General features: G+C 39.0%; 2 protein-coding genes across 2 annotated transcripts; one reads left to right on the top strand and one right to left on the bottom strand.

Annotated features, from left to right (window-relative positions):
- Positions 1 to 1,995: 1,995 nt before the first annotated feature.
- Positions 1,996 to 4,772, bottom strand: BDR25DRAFT_47711 (uncharacterized protein). The gene is made up of 4 exons (XM_033698627.1): positions 4,624 to 4,772; positions 3,734 to 4,483; positions 2,713 to 3,645; positions 1,996 to 2,609 (listed from the first exon to the last, which is right to left on the bottom strand). The coding sequence occupies exons 1-4, from the start codon at positions 4,640 to 4,642 to the stop codon at positions 2,404 to 2,406; spliced, it is 1,908 nt and encodes a 635-aa protein (XP_033546123.1). The 5' UTR covers positions 4,643 to 4,772; the 3' UTR covers positions 1,996 to 2,403.
- Positions 4,773 to 5,790: 1,018 nt separating this feature from the next.
- On the top strand, positions 5,791 to 6,437 carry BDR25DRAFT_182626 (mitochondrial import inner membrane translocase subunit TIM17; the record flags this gene model as incomplete). Its single annotated transcript, XM_033684224.1, has 4 exons — positions 5,791 to 5,859; positions 5,939 to 5,979; positions 6,039 to 6,170; positions 6,230 to 6,437. Coding segments are annotated over 4 exons (450 nt in total), but the record flags the coding sequence as incomplete, so codon positions are not given.
- Positions 6,438 to 18,177: the final 11,740 nt, after the last annotated feature.

The following is an 18,177-nucleotide window of genomic DNA, read 5'->3' as shown; positions in this document are numbered from 1 at the left end:
GAGAACAAATATAAGTTTGAACCGATTCTGGGTCTTCTGGCTTTGACGTAGATACTCCGTGGTTTCTGCAGTTCCGAGAAGGCTCTTTGTTAATTCCCTATTATGCACAGAGCCGCGCTATTATGGACTGCCATTCCCGGCGTCCTCGGTTTCCAATATCCACGAAGTGAGCGACGAAGAAGCCCTTCCTAGAAAATAATCGTAACTAACATCTCCCCATTAGCCATTTCTCCAGTACCTGGGACTTTCACAAACCGTTCCAGCACATCGTTTATAACAACCACGGACTGCATCGCGACCGCCAGAGTGCTAACATGGGGAGTTGTGACGACTATAACGTATACTAATGCGACAATTGTGCCACACATCACTCCTTTCAGTAACGGCACAAACGCAACGAACTATGTCACGATCACTGGAACAGCTCCTTCTGTTTTGCGAACGGTGACCCTGGGGACTAAGCCTTGGTATGTATTCCCAGAATTATTTCTAAATCTAAATATTATTAACTTATGAACAAAAGCGTTTTCCCGACTATTTGTACTGACGTCCAGCCCCCGGGGGCATCTTGTAACCACACCGTTACTGAGGTTGAGTCCATCACGGCTGCAGCGTTGCTTCCAGCACCATACACATCACCGCCGGTCGTCGATCCAGTGGTGACGGTTGATAATGGAGAGGAAACGAGATCGGATGTAGGATCGCCTGGTCCAATCCCTACGTCTAGCACTGGGAATGCTGAGCACCCACCATCTTCGCCTACTTTAAGGTCCGAGACGTTTCCTCAAGTTCCTCCATCAAGCACACAAGCGGCTGGACGTCCTGCACCTCCACTTCCCGCCTCTTCCACCTCCGTCGCAGTCCTCCCCAGCAGACCAACAGACACCGCTCTATTCTCGCTACACCCTTCATCCTTCCCCCCCATACCAGCTGTCAAACCAACGGACAACCCCACAGCCGCCCTCCCAATAGGGTTCTCCCTCCTCACAGCCGCCCCAGGCATCCTCCTCCCAAACAGCCAAACCCTAGCACCAGGCTCTATCACAACAATCTCTGGTATCCCAGTATCCATCACCACCACTGCGCCCATTATCTTAATTGGGACTTCTACGTATACACTCCCCTCTTACGCCTCCTCCTCTTATGCTTCCCAACCAAGCATCACCACTGCTGCCAACATTGGCATCCTCCTCCCCAACAGCCAAACCCTGCAACTCCCCCCTGGCACTCTGGTAACGGTTAACGGTGTCCCAATATCGCTTTCACCGTCTGAATCCCTCCTTGTCGTTGATGGTAGTACTACAGCTCTGCCAACGAGTGCGTTGGATGGGATTGGGAGTTATATCTATAGCGGGATTGGGGGATTCGAGACGTCAGCGCCGCCAGCGCAATTTACAGGGGCGGCTGCGGGGTTAAATGGGTGGTTGAAGAAGGGGGTGATTGTTGGAGCGGGTGTTGGGTATGTGATTGGGAGGTTAGGGGGGACACTATTTTAGCTAATGTGCGAGAGTTATTGGAGATAATGAATGCAAATGAAAGAAGTACAGGACCATGTTCACAAGGAGGAAAAGAGGGTTAAAAGGACTGGATGCCAGAGAGATTTGTGCAGATTTCGGTGCTCTCACCTCATAATCTGTGATACACGCCAAGATGTTGTCGGGGGCGGAGGAAAGTATAAGATAGTGTCTAGATGAGGTGAGCATAGGATGAAACACAGGGTGTGTACATACCATGACAAGGGTTTTGCTCTAAGACAGGAACCGACAGTCTCTCAGTACTCCATTAAATTCTAGCAAGTTTAGCATTTCCAATCCACTCTATGAATACTCCCTCGTACCTGCAAACCAGCTGCAAACCACCCACCCCAATATCAAAACATCAAACACACAGCTCTGCATCCACAATCACATAATCCACCAAATTTAGATGAACAAGTGTCAATTACCAGTGCTACCTACCTACAAACTACCCTCCTCCTATGTGTGTGAGTAAGCCAGCAACAGGAAAACTGAACACCATCGTTCGAGAAGAATCCGATACCGGCTAGACAGCACCTCGCCTATTTTACTTCACCCGCCTATTCTGGGTGAGTTCAAGGTCCTAGTCAATAGGTAGACTCTGGATCGTCTGAATTCGACATGTCTTCTGAGGGGAGTGGGGTTGCTTCAATCCGTTAAGCAGTCGATATGCTCGTTGAAGTGAAAATGGGGGGTTTATTATGTAGTTGTAGTTGTATGATGTGGTTTATGAGTGGTCGGGGATGTTGGAAACGACTGGAATACAGGGGCTCCGGGAAATGCGGGGGATGTACGGGATGCTGAGCTCAAAATAGGGTCGTGAGGAGGGCAAATATGGAGATAATCCACGGGGATAAGATGAACCGAGTCGATGGCTTTTTGGAGTTTATCCAACTCGGTTGATGAAGACGTCGAGGCCAGACTTGTCCCTCGACATTTCGACTTGGTGGCCCGAGGGCACTCGAAATCTCAAGTTGCTGCCGTGTTCATGGAGTTTGTCGACTTTGCCGTACACGTACGCATAGAACTCATCCTTGTTTGTGAAGGTGACGCCGTCGATCTCTGCCTCAAAGTCCGAAGACGAAGGTTCGCCTATATCTTAGCCATGGATCGTCATGCAAAAGCCAGAAAAAAAAAACACAGAACAACGCAAGGACGACGACGGCCCACCCCGTCATGTCCGGAAGCTACGCACCATTAACACCCTTGCCTCCACCGCTCGGATCCCCAAGACCCTGAGCCTGCGTTTTTGGATGGTGCGAATGATGACAGCCTGGATGGTCACATGGCTTGCCAGGGGCTGAGGCTTGAGGCGGAATATCGTCGTACTCATCGTCGTAGTATTCTTCCTCTTGGCCGTCCAATGGTCCTTCATCCATGCGTCGATCATAGCCACCGGCAGGAGCATTTTGGCTATGCTGGGCGTTGTTTGCGTTGTTTTGAGCTTTCTTACTGGCCTTTTTGCCCTTGCGTCCCTTCATCCTCGCTTTCTCTAACAGACGCCGCTTTTCAGCAATACGCTTCCGCTCCTTCCTGTCTTTGATCTCATACTGCCGAATCAATGCTTCCGGTGGTGCCCCGAATATGTCCTCATACTCACAAAACTCGCAGATCCATGCCGGATTGGGTGGGTTGTGAAAATTAGCGTACTCCTGCTGAATGCGGCGCTTGCGAGCAGCGTAGGCATACAGCTTGGAAGCGCTGCGTCGGGGTTTTCGCGGAGCCGGAACTTGCTGGTTCGGCTGGCCATTCTTGGGAGGTGCAGCATTCTTCGCAGAAGGCGGGTGTTGTGCACCATTGATGTTCGGGCTTGTCTGTGTGCCTTGAGTTGACACCATGGGAGCGTCTGGACGGGTAGGAGCACGGGCACGGGTGGGTTGCGTGGGGTGTCCGGTGGCACCCGTCGGGTATGAGCCAGGGGGTTGAGGGTACGGACCATTCTGCTGGCCGGGCCAAACCATCTTGTTGGCTGAGTCAGACCCACAGGTGAAAGTAAATTGGGTCTTGTTGGTGCTGCTCTTCGAAGCCTCTTGCTGCAACAAGCTTACGTTCTCACTGCCGGCGGGAGGGGGAGTGGCTTGCGCGTTGGCGATAGCGGTGGATATGATGCCGCCTTGGTCGGGAGGTCCTAGAGAAGAATCTGTTAGCGAAGGTCCTATAGGAGGTTGGGGGTTTTGGGCAGTGAAAGGTTGGGCCCGTGCGTTGGTCAAGCTCACGTTTGGTGGCCGCTTTGGCGTTGCCGAGGTTGGTGGAGGTTCCCAGCACTCGCCGTTCTGATCTTCCCGATGCAGATCTCCCAAATCGACCTCTGCCAGCACCCGCGATGCCTGTGCCGGGGGTGTTGTGTTGGGGTGTGGAAGGTGCAGATGTGTAATAGCGCCCCACACCATCTCCATCGTCAGGTGCAGCGAGTTCATGGGGGTTGGAAAGCCCCATACTCGCCATCTCAGCGGACAGATTGGTGTGGTGGATGCTTGTCCCCATATTCGGGATCTTTCGCTTCTTCTTGTTGTTTGTATTCTCAAACGACTCGTAACCGTCTGCAGAAGACGACGTGGACCCGGGCTTGGGGTATATGGCTGTCGCTCCGCCTGCGGACTTTCCAGCCACGTTTCTAGCGTAGTGGTAGCTCGGGGATGATGGCAGAGGAGCCCCACGCTCGTCCTCGTCCTCCTCACTCTCTACCTCTGAGTGGTTGTGACCACAGTGGCAGGCGTGGTGGTCACTCTCCCCCCGACGCTGGCCAACGCGGCCGTTGCCCCGGGTCTCGGCTGGCGAGTACGGGAAGCTGAAGAGCGGGCCAGAGGACGGAGGGGCGGGCGGGTAGACGATGGCTTCAGCTTGCTCGGGCGACAGGCGTGCTCGAAGACGGCGTTTTGGCAGAGGGCGAATGGGGCGATCGGGGTACATGGGGGACGTGGTGTCGGGGGAGGAGCGCAGGGGCGACGAGCGGTTCCACTCGTAGCCTGTTTTGGCGACCAGCGATGTCAGAAAGGTGGTGATGGATTTGAAGAGGCCGGGGTGGGCCATGGTGGAGGTAGAGAGGAAAAAAAGGGTAGCGTGTGGAGAGAAGAAGTTGCGGCGGTCCCACCACCATCACACTTACCAGCAGTAGCCGCTGCCATATTGGGCGAGATATCCTCCTGCAGTGCCCCGCTAGCAATATTATTTGCGTGCTTCCAAATCCCAAGGGGTGGTCCAAATTCTGTCTGCCGAGGTGGGTATAAATGGTCCCTCTCTCACCGGTAGTGGATGCAATGCCTCCGCAGTCCAGGTGGTGGTCGCTGGCAGCTCGGCCGGGAAAGAGCAGTCGCGGGGAGTGTATTGACGGTTGAGGCAAGAGGTCGGTGGGTGTGAGAAGTGTCGCTGAAGCCAAAATGAGCGACTACAGATTCGCCAACGCCAAGTACACACGTAGCGTAGGCGGGATGATGTGTCTTGATGCACCTCGAGACAACACACTCGCTAAAATAAATCCAAAAATCTTCGAGGGCCGCAGTCGGTATGAGAGCCGCGATGTATGACGATGATAAAAGACGTTCCGACAGAGGCTGTTGGAGGGATGTGGGCGTTGACTTGCATGTCGGTCTTCTAGAAGGCCGGGCCAGGACGCGCTAATATGAAAAGGGGATTGGTAATAGCTCCAGCTCTCCCTCGGTTTAACAAATGACTGACAGCCACCAGCCGATATTGCTTTTCTTCTTTTTCTATCTCTATTGCTCTCCAGCAAGTTCCCCCCCTCTTCTTTGCCATTTGGGCCCCGCCTTCAATTCCTCTCGAAAGGGCTGTTGTTCTCATTTGGTCAGGAAGCCGAGTCCCGGAACATACCGACCAAACCGATCATGTCTCGAAAAGCACCGTACTTCAGCCTGAGGATCACACAGACACTGTGCCATTTGTACATGCTGACACTTCCATGGAGCAAGTGAAAGGGGTATATCGTTTGATTGACAGTGGGGCTTGATCTGTATGCTGTCCACTAAGATATCTAGCATTTGGTTGCATTCCCAAGTGTTGTTATATGCATTATAGCGCAGTAGGCACTCGTAGAATTCTTGTGAAGTGAATGAGTCTATGGCTATTGTCCCAAATTGCCCTCCGCTCTCTTCTTGCTTAGTCCCGTCTCGCCAAGGTGCCCTTCTGAATCTTGAGAGGTGAAAGGGTAAGTCACGTGCGGCTAAAGCCCGGCTACTAGGGCCGGAAGAACTGCCCCGCCGGAGCCGATATCTGGAAATCGTCACCGTCATCCCTCAACCTCGACACGTCCCCCACCATGGACCACAGTCGAGACCCCTGCCCCTGGGTTGCCCTCAGCGATTTCGGTGGCGCATTTTGCATGGGCGTAAGTTGATTTAATACTCACCGCCGCCATTAACCCACCTTCGCCGTCTTTGCATGCATAATGCTAACGTCGTTCTAAGGCTATCGGCGGCGCGGTATGGCACGGCGTGAAGGGTTTCCGGTACGCCTCACCTTTCTCTCGATGTTGTGGCCCGAACATGATCACTGAATGTTAGGCAGGAACTCGCCTTATGGCGAACGGCGCATCGGTGCCATCACGGCGATCAAGGCGCGAGCACCTGTGCTAGGAGGGAACTTTGGAGTATGGGGAGGACTGTTTTCAACCTTTGATTGCGCTGTGAAGGGTATAAGGTGCGTGGTGCATCCTAGGTGGGGAGGAATTGGGGAGGGAGTGGCTTACTCTTGACCAGGAAGAAAGAAGACCCCTGGAATGCGATCATTGGGGGATTCTTCACAGGTGGAGCCCTCGCAGTTCGAGGCGGCGCTCGCGCAATGCGCAACAACGCAATCGGCTGCGCCGTTCTCCTCGCAGTCATCGAAGGTGTCGGAATCGGCTTCTCACGAATGATGGCAGAAAACACACGTCTCGAAGCTCCCCCTCCCCCTCCACAGCAAGCGGCAGTGGCATGAAATACCCCTGGCACGAGTCTTCTCTATGCAGTTGGGGATTCAGGATCACGAGGGAACATTCCTGCTTTAGGCGTTACGGACGGCTGAGGGTATAAGACCCTAGAATAGCTGAGATATGGAACGATTATATCACATCTTCAGCATAGTTCTTTGGCGTTCGTTCTGATTTGGAAGTTCTAATTGCGTCACACCATCCTCTTTCTTTGTTAGCTCGTGTAAAGTACATGTATCACCACCTGTACCTTGTGCAGCGCAATATTACTCCTCGATTCCATATGCAACAGCACGTCACATTAACCAGTCGACAGCAGTTGGGCTGATTCTCGCATCTCACGTGCCGGTCAAGTACCGCAAGTTGCCGCATAAATTGGAACACGGTTGGGGTAGAGTCTATCCGTGAATCACTCTGCTAGAAGCAAGGTGAACGTCAATGGGATGCCAATTCTTGACCTAAATTGCTCGGCCCCTTGTGATGCCACACGTTAACATGTATCATGACCAACTAGCGATCTCTAGGCTACAGTAAGTCTTGGAAAACGCCTTACCTTAAGTCTGGGGTCCCCCGCTTCTCCGCCGCCACGTCACGCGCATTCCGGCCTCGCAGCAAGGCTGAGAATGATAACCATGATATTAAGCTAAAAGGACGGACGTAGCACGGCTCTCCTGAGACTAGCAACCCGTTATATTCAACGCAATCGCCAACTATGTCGGGAGAAATACCGCCGCCTGCACCACAATGGCTGTGGGACACCTTCCGACGAGAGCACTATTACTGGTGCGAGGTGCAGCAATGCTACATTTACCGCTCCGGATACAAGGTAGCTAAGGCCGGCTCTGCCATCCTTGGGGACACCGAGGTCCGGGACATAATTCCCCAAGAACAAGAGACCAAAAAGGTCAAGCATAGTGCCGTGACATATATTCGAGAAGCCAAGGCAAGGAGCCCACCACACAGTGTGTCCAACTGTTAGTTACAGAGCCTTTTAGAGGTTGTATAGTACAGTTACAGAAGAGTTAGCTATTACTAACTAACTATATAAAAAAGATAACATTAGTGTACAGTTTAAATATAGTAACTAAAGTATTATAAAGTAATTACACTAAAGCTAAAGACTATACTTAATTAGAAAGTTATAATACTTCTTATAAAATCTATAGTTATTAATCTTACTAGTAATAGTAATGTTATGTAACTAATTCTTCTATTATTAACACTAATAGTTAATTTCTTTTTATTATAATAGTTTTCTTAGCCTGTAAAAAGAACTACTTGCACTTACATAAAGTTACTAGAATTAATAAAAAATTAAAAGTAATGTTAACGTACTTCACAGGCAAGTTGCTTACACACCTAAGTTACTTACTTTTGCTAAGACCCTACTAAACTACTCTTCTTACACTAATGCATTCCCTACAACACTACTTAGACGTGCTAAAAGAATGTTAGATACAGCTTACACTCTAAGCTTTTAAATAAGACATAAAACTTTTAAAGAAATGTACTATAGCTATGTTACAGTATCCTCCCCGGATCCTAGACATAACTGTATTAGACGCGTACTAGAGTATTATTAGTGCACGTCTAACACAAACACAACACAACATAGACATAAACTTAAGCATAAACTGCCTTAACACTAACTAAACTTAAAACAGGCTTAATTTATACCTAAAGCGCTTAGACTTTTAAGCTAAGTATTTAATTACTAATTTCTTTTTAAACTTTTCTGTTTTTTATATAATGTCTTGTACTTACTATAATACTTTACATAGTAATTAAACTAGACCTTTATAAAGCTCTATAACCTTACTTGTGTATAATTATAACATTATGTTATGTTAAAACCTTAGCTAAGAATAGCCTTTAAATCTAATCTAATAAGCTTAGTACTTGCATAACTCTAAGCTATTAAAGTAAGCTAAAAAGCCTTTTAAAAAGCACTTACTTTATAAAAAAGCTACTATATTATAAGCTTTAAAGCTTTTTAAAAAAACTTTAAAAAACAGCTTTATTGTCTGTACGCAGCAGCAGCGTCACAGTCTGGATACAAGCGATCGCGCACGAGCAGGACCACGTATCTCTGTCACATGATGCTCGTGCGCGAACCTCTGTGCGCGAACATCTAGATATCCCCCTTTTCCTCTGTACAGAGAAAAGACAAAAGCAATAGAACTAGAAACATGTTGCCCTTACTTTACCTACTTTGTACACTGTGCACACTATACACTACTCTTACTCTTACTACTTAAGTGCTTATACTATAAGCAGCTAGCTGTTAGAGCCTATTTAACACTAATTAATAGTTAATTTAATTAACTATAAATTAGTAAAAGTAATAATAAAGTACTTACACTTTATAAAGTACTTTATTTTATTACTTATTTTTTAGAAAGAGTAATAGTAGAGTACTTACACCTTATAAAGTACTTTATTTAGTTACTTATTTCTTAGAATAGCAGATTAATCCTTTACATTATACAGTAAGCTCTACTACTATATAAAGTAAGAAAAAGATAGTGTAAGATGCACACTAAAGCTATTAAAGCTATACAACCTAGTAGCTAGACAATAGCATATTAATTCTTTACATTATACAGCAAGCTCTGCTACTGTATAAAGTAAAAAGAAGATAGTATAAAGCGCACACTAAAGCTATTAAAGCTGTACAACTTAGTAGCTAGATAATAGCAGTACCTACATAATCTACTAGAAAAGTAATTAACTATACTATTATAATAAAATTTTATTAGCAACTAATAACTCTATGTAATAATAAAAAGAATAAAAAATAATTTTTATTATATAAATAACTTATAAAGAACATAAAAATATTAAAGGCAACACTATAAAATAAGACTAGCCTAGAGTACTAAAATAATAAGATTAACATATTAAAAGCTTTAATAAGCCTATAAACTTAATTATATATAAGTTACATAATTACTAATTTACATATAATAACTTAAAAAGGCGCTACTTTTTTAAGTGCATACATAAAGAATTTTAAAGAATAGACACTATAAGACTTTTTAGCACTTAGCTATGTGTTTAAAAAAGAGCTTATATAAGTGCTAAAGGACAAGGAAATCACACTACAGCTAGGCACTAAAGGTACCTAAGCCTAGAAGCTGTATAATATAGCATAAAAGAAAGTAATTACACTAAAAAGGCTTTATACATAACCTTTATTACTATATAAGGCTCTACACAGAAGCAGACTAAACATAATGCTGCTATTAACACTAAATATACTAGCATTACCTACTCTTACACCTTAGCTAGCACTACACTAATTACTGTATAAATAATACATGCCACCCTACCTAACGCCTGCTCCACACCCTTAATCGTACACACCACCGCCTGCAGTAGTGTATGCACTACTAATACTACCTGCACAATCTATACTACATTACAGCCTGTATAAACTTCTACTTTAAAAAGAAACTACTAAAGAAAAACTTCTAGTAAATAAAATTATATAATTTTAAAAAGCATAAAAAAAAATAATAACTATATAAGTTAACTATATAATATTTTTATAAATAAAATAAAATTTTTTATTAATTTATGTTAATAGCTAGATATTTAAAAAACTTAGTACATAAATATCTTTCTAAACATTTTAAAAGGTTAGGTAAATATATACTATATATATAACATAGGCTCTAGACATAACTAGAAGCATTTATATAACACTTTAAGTAGTTACTTTAACACTAATGTAAACTATAGCTAGTACTAGATAGACTAGATAATAATAACTTTTATATAATATTAATAAAAAAACTTTAATAAAAGTTTATATAAAGTCCTTAAAATAATAATTAATAAGCTTACACTTATATAAAGGGCACTAGAAATAGAATTCTAAGAAGATGTTTTACTACACACTACTATTATATAAGCCTATTAAGAATAACTAAAACTAGAACATGCTATATTTACTATTAAGCCTTTATGCAAAGCCTTATTTAGTAACTTATAAGCATTACTTTAAGTTACTATAAACTAAAGAGTAAACTAATACCTCTAAGAACTGCCTAATGCATACTACATAAACTACTAATATAACTCTGCATAATAAAAGTCTGCACAATAAGAAGAAAGCTTCCCTTTATGTAAAAAAAGATAATGTAAAAGACCTTTATCTAAGTTTAGGCTATAATCTAGAGACAACTGCATATAGATAAAGAAGTGCTTTATCTGCTATAAAAAAATGTTAGTTATTAAACTACCTTTATAATAACTATACATAAGCAAAGAACTAGTACGTTGCTTTATATAAAGATTTTTATAATAAGACTTTATTATATAAAGCTATTACTTTATACATCTAAGACTTTAAAAGTTACTTTAAGAAAAAAAATAATTTACATAATAAAATACTACAACAGTTTATAAATAATCTGTAAAAGCAAAGCTTGCTTAGAGTAATTATTACAGCTACTAATTAGAGAGTAATAAGAAGCAAGTCTATTAACTATAAGAGGCTTATAGAGAGCTTAGGCGCTAAGTGTCTTAGGCTGCTTGTCTGAAACACAGGCGCGACACTAGGCCTATGTGCGCGACAGTAGGTCCCTGTGCTCTTCTTACGCAATAGTAATAGTTAGCGTATTAAAGTAGGTTATCTAGGTTAAAGAATAGTTACAGCATAATGCTTAGCAAAGTAGTATTAAATAGGTAATAAATATATAATAATAATATCTAACTATAGCATGTAACTAATCTATTTGCAGTAGTGACACTTAGATGTGTTGTTACTATAGTTGCACAATAGTTAGATGTGTTATCACATAATAGTTAGATGTGTTAGCACTATAGTTGTATACATCTTAGCACAGTCTGTTGCTAAGACCCACCTAATTATTTTGCATATATATAGACTCCTGTAAAGGACTCCTCTAGTAATACATTTAATGCAGTTTCTTATGTCTCTAGTGCCTTACATAGCTTTACATAATCACTAACACACTAATATAGCTAATGCTAATCCCTAACACACTAATATAGCTAAAAAAGTAAATAATAGCTAGCTCTAGCTCTTAACGCGTTCCTACCCTTACAATAGTCTTTCTTTGTTACAGTTATGTTACAGCTATCTAACCCCTAAGTACCCTAAGGGCTTAGCATAGAGTATATAGGCTCCTTAGCCTCTATACCTCTGCCTCTAACTCTAAGGTTTACTCTCTCTTGTTACCCCTTTATTCTACATTCTCTCTCTGTAACCTGTTTTTTCTGCTTAATACCTCTTACATCCTCCTCTTTACACCTTGCGGTCTCTAGCGTTGTGTAATAAGGTAGACGCCCTGCCTGCTAAGCTAATACTATGCAACTTTTCCTACTATACTAAAAGGTACGCACAGGAATACTTAAGCTAAGTATTCTTGCATAGTATAATATATATATAGATAATGCTAGAGCTAGCACTAGCACTAGCAGTTGTCTCTAGTCTAGCCTAAACCTCTATAAGCAAGAGAAGGCCACGTAGTTAACTATGCCTACTTTATTACACATTGCGCCTGTTCCTTTTACTGCCTAATACTACCACGCTATGCCTAATACTACTACCTAATTTTTTAATTTAATTATTTTAGCATTAAAGCTCTAGTTATAGAGCTGTAGCTTGTGTAGTTTGTTGCCTCTGCAGGAATTTCTTAGAGTGCTAGGGAGCTCTAGCGCTGCCTCTGCCTCTGCCTCTCTATTGCTGCAAAGATTAATGTAGTACATGTAATACCTTAACAAGTTATTTTGCTTACACAACTACTAGTTTAGCTTCTTTAACTACTGTTTAAATATAATAGGCTGATGCCTAGAGATGTTAGTAAGAGATTACCTACTAGTGTTAAGAAATGCATAAAGTAAATTGCAGCAAATTGCAGTAAACTACAGCAAATTGCAGCAAACTACAGCAAATTGCTGTAAACTATAGCAAATTGCGGCAAACTACAGCAAATTACAGCAAACTATAGCAAATTGCAGCAAACTGCAGTAGATTACAGCAGCAGGCAGCAAGCTCTAGTAGATATTAGTTGTGTTACAAGTAGCTCTATGTATAGAGAGGGTTATATAACTAATTGTACATAAGCTAGTGTTAGCGTAATAGGAAATTACTAAGCTTTAAGCAGCTAATAAGGCAGCTACATTTAGAAAAGCCTGCGCTTAACAGTGTAACAATTCTACGAATTGTTCCATCTCGGGTCGCTCGGATCCTATCCGAAGGGTCCCTGTATCGGCCCCGACCATGACTTGACCCAGTCCCCTGCAGTTACCCCTATTCCCTCATGTATTTAGTCGCACCTCGCCCCCGTAGCTAGCTCGGTAGTTTTCTGATATCCTTTTGTACAAGGCCTATAGGTGTCAATGGCATTCCCAGGTTCAGAGTCCCCACGCACTCCCATATGCCTCTGAGTGGATTCCCACCGCATTCGGACCCATTGTCTTGCCTGCGCCGTTACAAACAGCTCTAAAGGAGGTTAGGGCGCGTAGTGACAGGAAGAAGGTAAAGAAGCAAGTGTAAGCTTGTTAGATTAAAGCACTGTTTCTAAGCTTCCTAAGATAAATAATAGGTTTTAGATATAATGTATAGGATGATAATTAATTGTATTGCTTTATTAAAGCCTCTTACTGCTCTGCTCGTGTTGCTCAGCTTTTGTTTTTCTAGTCTAAGTCCCTCGCGCACTAGCCCTATGCGCGACCAGCTTGCAACATGCTGCAATTTGCAGCAACATACTATTCAAGCTTATTGCTCGTACTATGTAGCAGCTTTCGTCCAGCGTTCCTCCTGTCTTGACAGTAGGTGCGCATATCTGACAAACACACTGATGCGGCTGATGCCAATCCCCGACACACCAATGCGGCTGATGCCAATCCCCGACACACCGATGCGGCTGATGCCAATCCCAACACACCAATGTGGCTGATGCCAATCCCCGACACACTGATGTGGCTAGAGAGGTGGAACAGACGCAACTAACTATAATTTAAACATGTTTTACACAACGCATGCTAGAGCAAACTGCATGCAAATTAGCATAAAGGTGCACTTACATTAGGTATACATTTTTTTTAAAAAAGAATATAAGAAACACATAAGGTAACAGAGAAACAGCGTTACTAGGGTTTATCTAAAGAAATTCTAACTAACTAGCGCGTCCAAAAGAGGAGATTCTGCTCAACTTTTCGTTCTGCAAACCTGAATATAATAAGCAGAGCAAGCTCTGCTAATAAAAAAAATAAAATAAAAAAGTAAAAATATTAAAAAAGCTATTAACTACTTTACCTCTACTACTTATCTATACTATGTAATAAAAGAGGACATCTACAGCATTAAACCTAAGAAATATGCTAAGCAGTTTATTCTTAATAACTAATACTATATAGTATACTAAGGCAAACTATAAAACATAGGCGTAGTAAAGATCTCTACTATTAGTAAGTCTTAACTTAAGGCGTATATATAAAAGAACCTATGTATAGAAATTAATTAAACACTTAGCTAAATAAATATTAGCTTTAAAAGCTAAACACTAAAGAGATTAATTAGTACTATATAAATCTAGAACTTAATTAGTCTAGTTATATACTATATCTTAAAGACTTTAACACTATTTCTACTATTACTAGTAAATGCTAACTAACTTAGGGCATACTTTAATAATGTTTTAAATGTTATTATACATAAAGATAAAACTACTGTACTTATTATATAAAAATAAAGACACTTTTTTTTAATGTTAGTAAAAAAGAATTTATGTTTTTTTTTACTAAATTAGAACTTTACTGCCTTTACTACTAATTTAAACACCTCTATATAAAGAGACTTTAGAAGATGCTAACTAGCGCTAGCTACAACATTAATGCTGCAGTGCTAGAAGAGATTAAGAAGTTTTACTACTTTTACTAATTATATAACTAGGCCTTATAAAGATTTAAGTTTATAATTAAAGATAACACTTACTTTAACTATAAAGTTATTATTAATGTTATATAAATTAATAATAAAGATGTTTTATATATTATTAATATAAACACATTATTTTAGGCTGCTACATTCCTAAAATCTATGTTTACATAAAATACCTAAGATGCACTATGCAAATGCTAGATTAACACCTATTAAGGACTTTTAGACTATATTATGTATAACTCTAGTATAAACTTTACTTTAGAGAATTTTTAAGCTTATGCAAAAATTATAGAAGCTACATGTAGGCAGATGCCTATAAAAGCACATTAGGCAGTTAAAAAGGTTAAGCGTGTACACACACCTCTCTAATAAGTGTTTAACATTCTAAAGACTAAGCTAGGTAACTATACAAATAATAAGGCTATTCTGCAGATAGCAGTTAAGGCTCTAAACAACATAGCTAGCCTACACAGTCTAGTACCTACACTGCTAGTCTTTAGAGTATACCTAAGAATTAACCTAAACTCTCTACTATTACTAGACATTATTACATAAGTAAGTGCTGTATAAAAGGTAATAAAGATACTTTAAAAAAACTATATAAAAGTAAATATTAATTATGTAATTAACACTTATAATAGCTTTATAACACATAAAGTTCTTAACCTCTCCCTTAGCTTAAAAATTATAGCATAAAGAGAGAAAAAAAGCTAGACTAGCCTATATAAAATTAAGAGCATTAAAGAAAGAGATGTTATTATTAAAAAAAAAATAGCCTACTAAAGCTCTAATATACATAGGTTAAACTATACTATAAAAAAAAAAAAAAAACCTACTTATAATAAATAACTTAGATAAACTAATCCTTATATAAAAGAATTCTTTAAAAAAAAGAAAAAGAAAACAGCTTTATAAAAATATTATAAAGGCAGAACTAAAGCCTACTATAGACTAAGCCCCTTAAGATAGCAATGCTGCACTAGTGTAAAGGGAAGATATAGATACTAAAAAAAGTAAAAGGTAAAGAAAACCTGCATAAAGTCTAGACTAAGTATTTCTAACCTAAAAAAAAAAAGATAATTAGGCCTTATTTATTAAGCTTTATATAGATAGTGTAATTACTACACCTAGAAACTATTTAAGAAATTAGACTATATAAAGATAGACACTTTAATTACTAATAGCACTTTTAAAGTTATAGTGTACAACTTAATAAAGCATAAAAGTTAGATTTTTAACTTTTGCTTTATATAAAAAGTAAAAAGTAAAACAACTTAACTATATAAAAAATCCTACCTAGTGTTTGCTAGCTACTTAAATAAAAAGAAAAGAGAAATCCTTACCTAGTTACTAACTATCTAAAGAATAAGCTAGAGACTACTTCTAGCTATAAAAGTAAGCCTAAAAGCTACATATAAAATACATTTTAAACTATATAATATTACATAAGCATACATCTAATTAATAGATAAGCTTATGCGCACGCTGTACATAAAGCTACTAAAGAAAATGCGCTAGAGCTTTCTACTAAATATAATACTTTAGGTTATATAACTTTTATATAAAGCTGCTAAATTAGGACTGTATTAGTTTAAAACATACTATAACTACTATAAAAAAAAGCTGCACATGCACATTTTTTTATATAACTCTTACCTCTTAATTACTAATAAAAAAAAGTACACCTTTAGTATTACTAGCCTATAAATAGATAACACTTTAAGCATTATAATAAAAGATTTTATGTAAAAAGAAAAAGAAAAACTGTAAAAAGTAAAGTTTTATATAAAAAGTAAGACTATTCTAGTAAAAAAGCAGCCTATTAAGTTTAATAGTAAAAAAATTAAACTTATGCATAACATAGTAGTTTTTACTTAGAAAAGATAAGTAAGCTACTTTTATATAATTAACCTAAAAAATAAGGATGCTGCATAATAATATATTAAGTAATGTATAAAAGAGGTATATATTATATCTATATGTTAACTAGAGGCAGCATTTAACCTTTTTATTACTACATAAACTATAGACTTTTTGCATAATAACATTAACACACTTAACACATAAATCTAATAGTAGATAAATAATAGTAAGCGTAGTCTTACTTTCCTACTATTATAGCTTAATTATGTAAAGCTGTTTATCTTTATAAATAGATTATTTACTAATAATAAGAACTTTAGCTTATAGCTAGAATTTTTAATTATATTAAGTAATAAAAACTATATAAAGTAAAGTAACTACTTTAAAATACTAGGTAACATTATACACTAGAATTCTACTAAGTGTAAAAAAGTAACTAGAAGTGTTTTTACTAGCAAACTATATAAAATAGTTAAAGGGTTTAATAATGTAATTACTTTTAGTATAACTTTATAGTAAATTATATAAATGCTTAAACTACTACTAATTCTAGTAGTAATCTGCATAGATTTAAGGTCTTTATATAATTACTTTATTAAGCTAGGCACTACTAGTAAAAAGTAACTTATAATTAACATTATGTTACTTTATAAATTATATAAAAAGAAAAAAATTGCTAAGATTAAGTAAATTAATAGTAAAAATAACTTAGTAGATGTATATATAAAGAAAACACTAAACTAAGCTTTTTAATTACTAGTTTTAACTAACTACCTCTCTGTCTAGATAAAAGCATCTGTGGACTAGCTAGATTCTGTGCGTAAAGATGCTTTAAACTAACTAGACTAACAACGCCTTTATATAAAGCTTATTTCTTTTTTTTTTTTTTTTTTTTTTTTTTTTTTTTAAAAATTTTTTTTTTTATTATAAGGATTTGTCACTGCTAGCACTATATAAAAAAAGAAAAGAGCTAGGGGATTGTATAGTAAGGCTTAGAAAGTAAAGAATAAAAAAAAAAAAAGCTATTTACATAGTATAACTAGCCTATTCTAACACATAGCATTACTAAGGCAAGTCTTAATAAATAAGGTAGAGTAAAGGCAGAATATAATTAGATAAACCTACATAGACAGAAAGGAGGTAACACGTACAGAAGGTAACTTTTTAGACAAAAAGAAAAGTTGCTAGTGTCTATACATAGCAGCAGCGTCACAGTTTAGATACAAGCAATTGCGCACAAGCAGGACCACGTATCTCTGTTATATAATGCTTGTGCGCGAACTTCTATGCGTAAACATCTAGATATCCTCTTTTTCCTCTGTACAAAAGAAAGACAAAAGTAATAGAACTAGAAACATGTTGCCCTTACCTTACCTACCTTGTACGCTGTGCACACTGTACACTACTCTTACTCTTGCTACTTAAGTGCTTATACTATAAGCAGCTAGCTGTCAGAGCCTATTTAACATTTATATTATTAAGTAGTCTATTTTTACCTTAACTTTTATTATAGTAGTAGGAACTAAGAACTTACTAGCCTTAAAGCTTACTTAGAAGTTTAGAGATAGCTTAACTTTTTTCTACTTAATACTACTTATAACCTGTAACTTTTCTAACTTAGTAATAAAATCTAACTAACTCTTTAATTCTTTGCTGTTTAATAAAAAATAGAAAGACTTACCTTTTTTTCTATATAAGCTTTAATATAAACTTAAAGAAAACATAGACTAATTCCCCTTTAAACACTTTTAGTTACTATATGCCTACTTTTAACTTAACTATAATGTAACAGCCTTAATTAACTTACTAATAAATAAAGATATTATTAACCTAGATTAATTTATAGTGTTCTTGTAAGTAACTTATAAAGACTTAAATAAAAAGTTAACAGCTTTAAGTTACCTAAACACTTTATAATAAAAAAAAAAGCTTTATTTTACACTTTACTAAGTTCT

Source organism: Lindgomyces ingoldianus (assembly GCF_010093535.1).
Source record: "Lindgomyces ingoldianus strain ATCC 200398 unplaced genomic scaffold BDR25scaffold_21, whole genome shotgun sequence".
Taxonomy (NCBI): Eukaryota; Fungi; Ascomycota; class Dothideomycetes; order Pleosporales; family Lindgomycetaceae; genus Lindgomyces; species Lindgomyces ingoldianus.
Note: the sequence above shows the minus strand (reverse complement) of the source record. Positions and strands in the feature narration are given on the sequence as shown.

Bases quoted from the DNA above. Each gene is read 5' to 3' on its own strand.
- BDR25DRAFT_47711 (XM_033698627.1), bottom strand. The intron at 3,646-3,733 runs GTGAGCTTGACC...ATTCTTCTCTAG, and splicing joins CGCCAAAGCGGCCACCAAAC to GACCTCCCGACCAAGGCGGC. The intron at 2,610-2,712 runs GTGCGTAGCTTC...GCTAAGATATAG, and splicing joins TGGAGGCAAGGGTGTTAATG to GCGAACCTTCGTCTTCGGAC.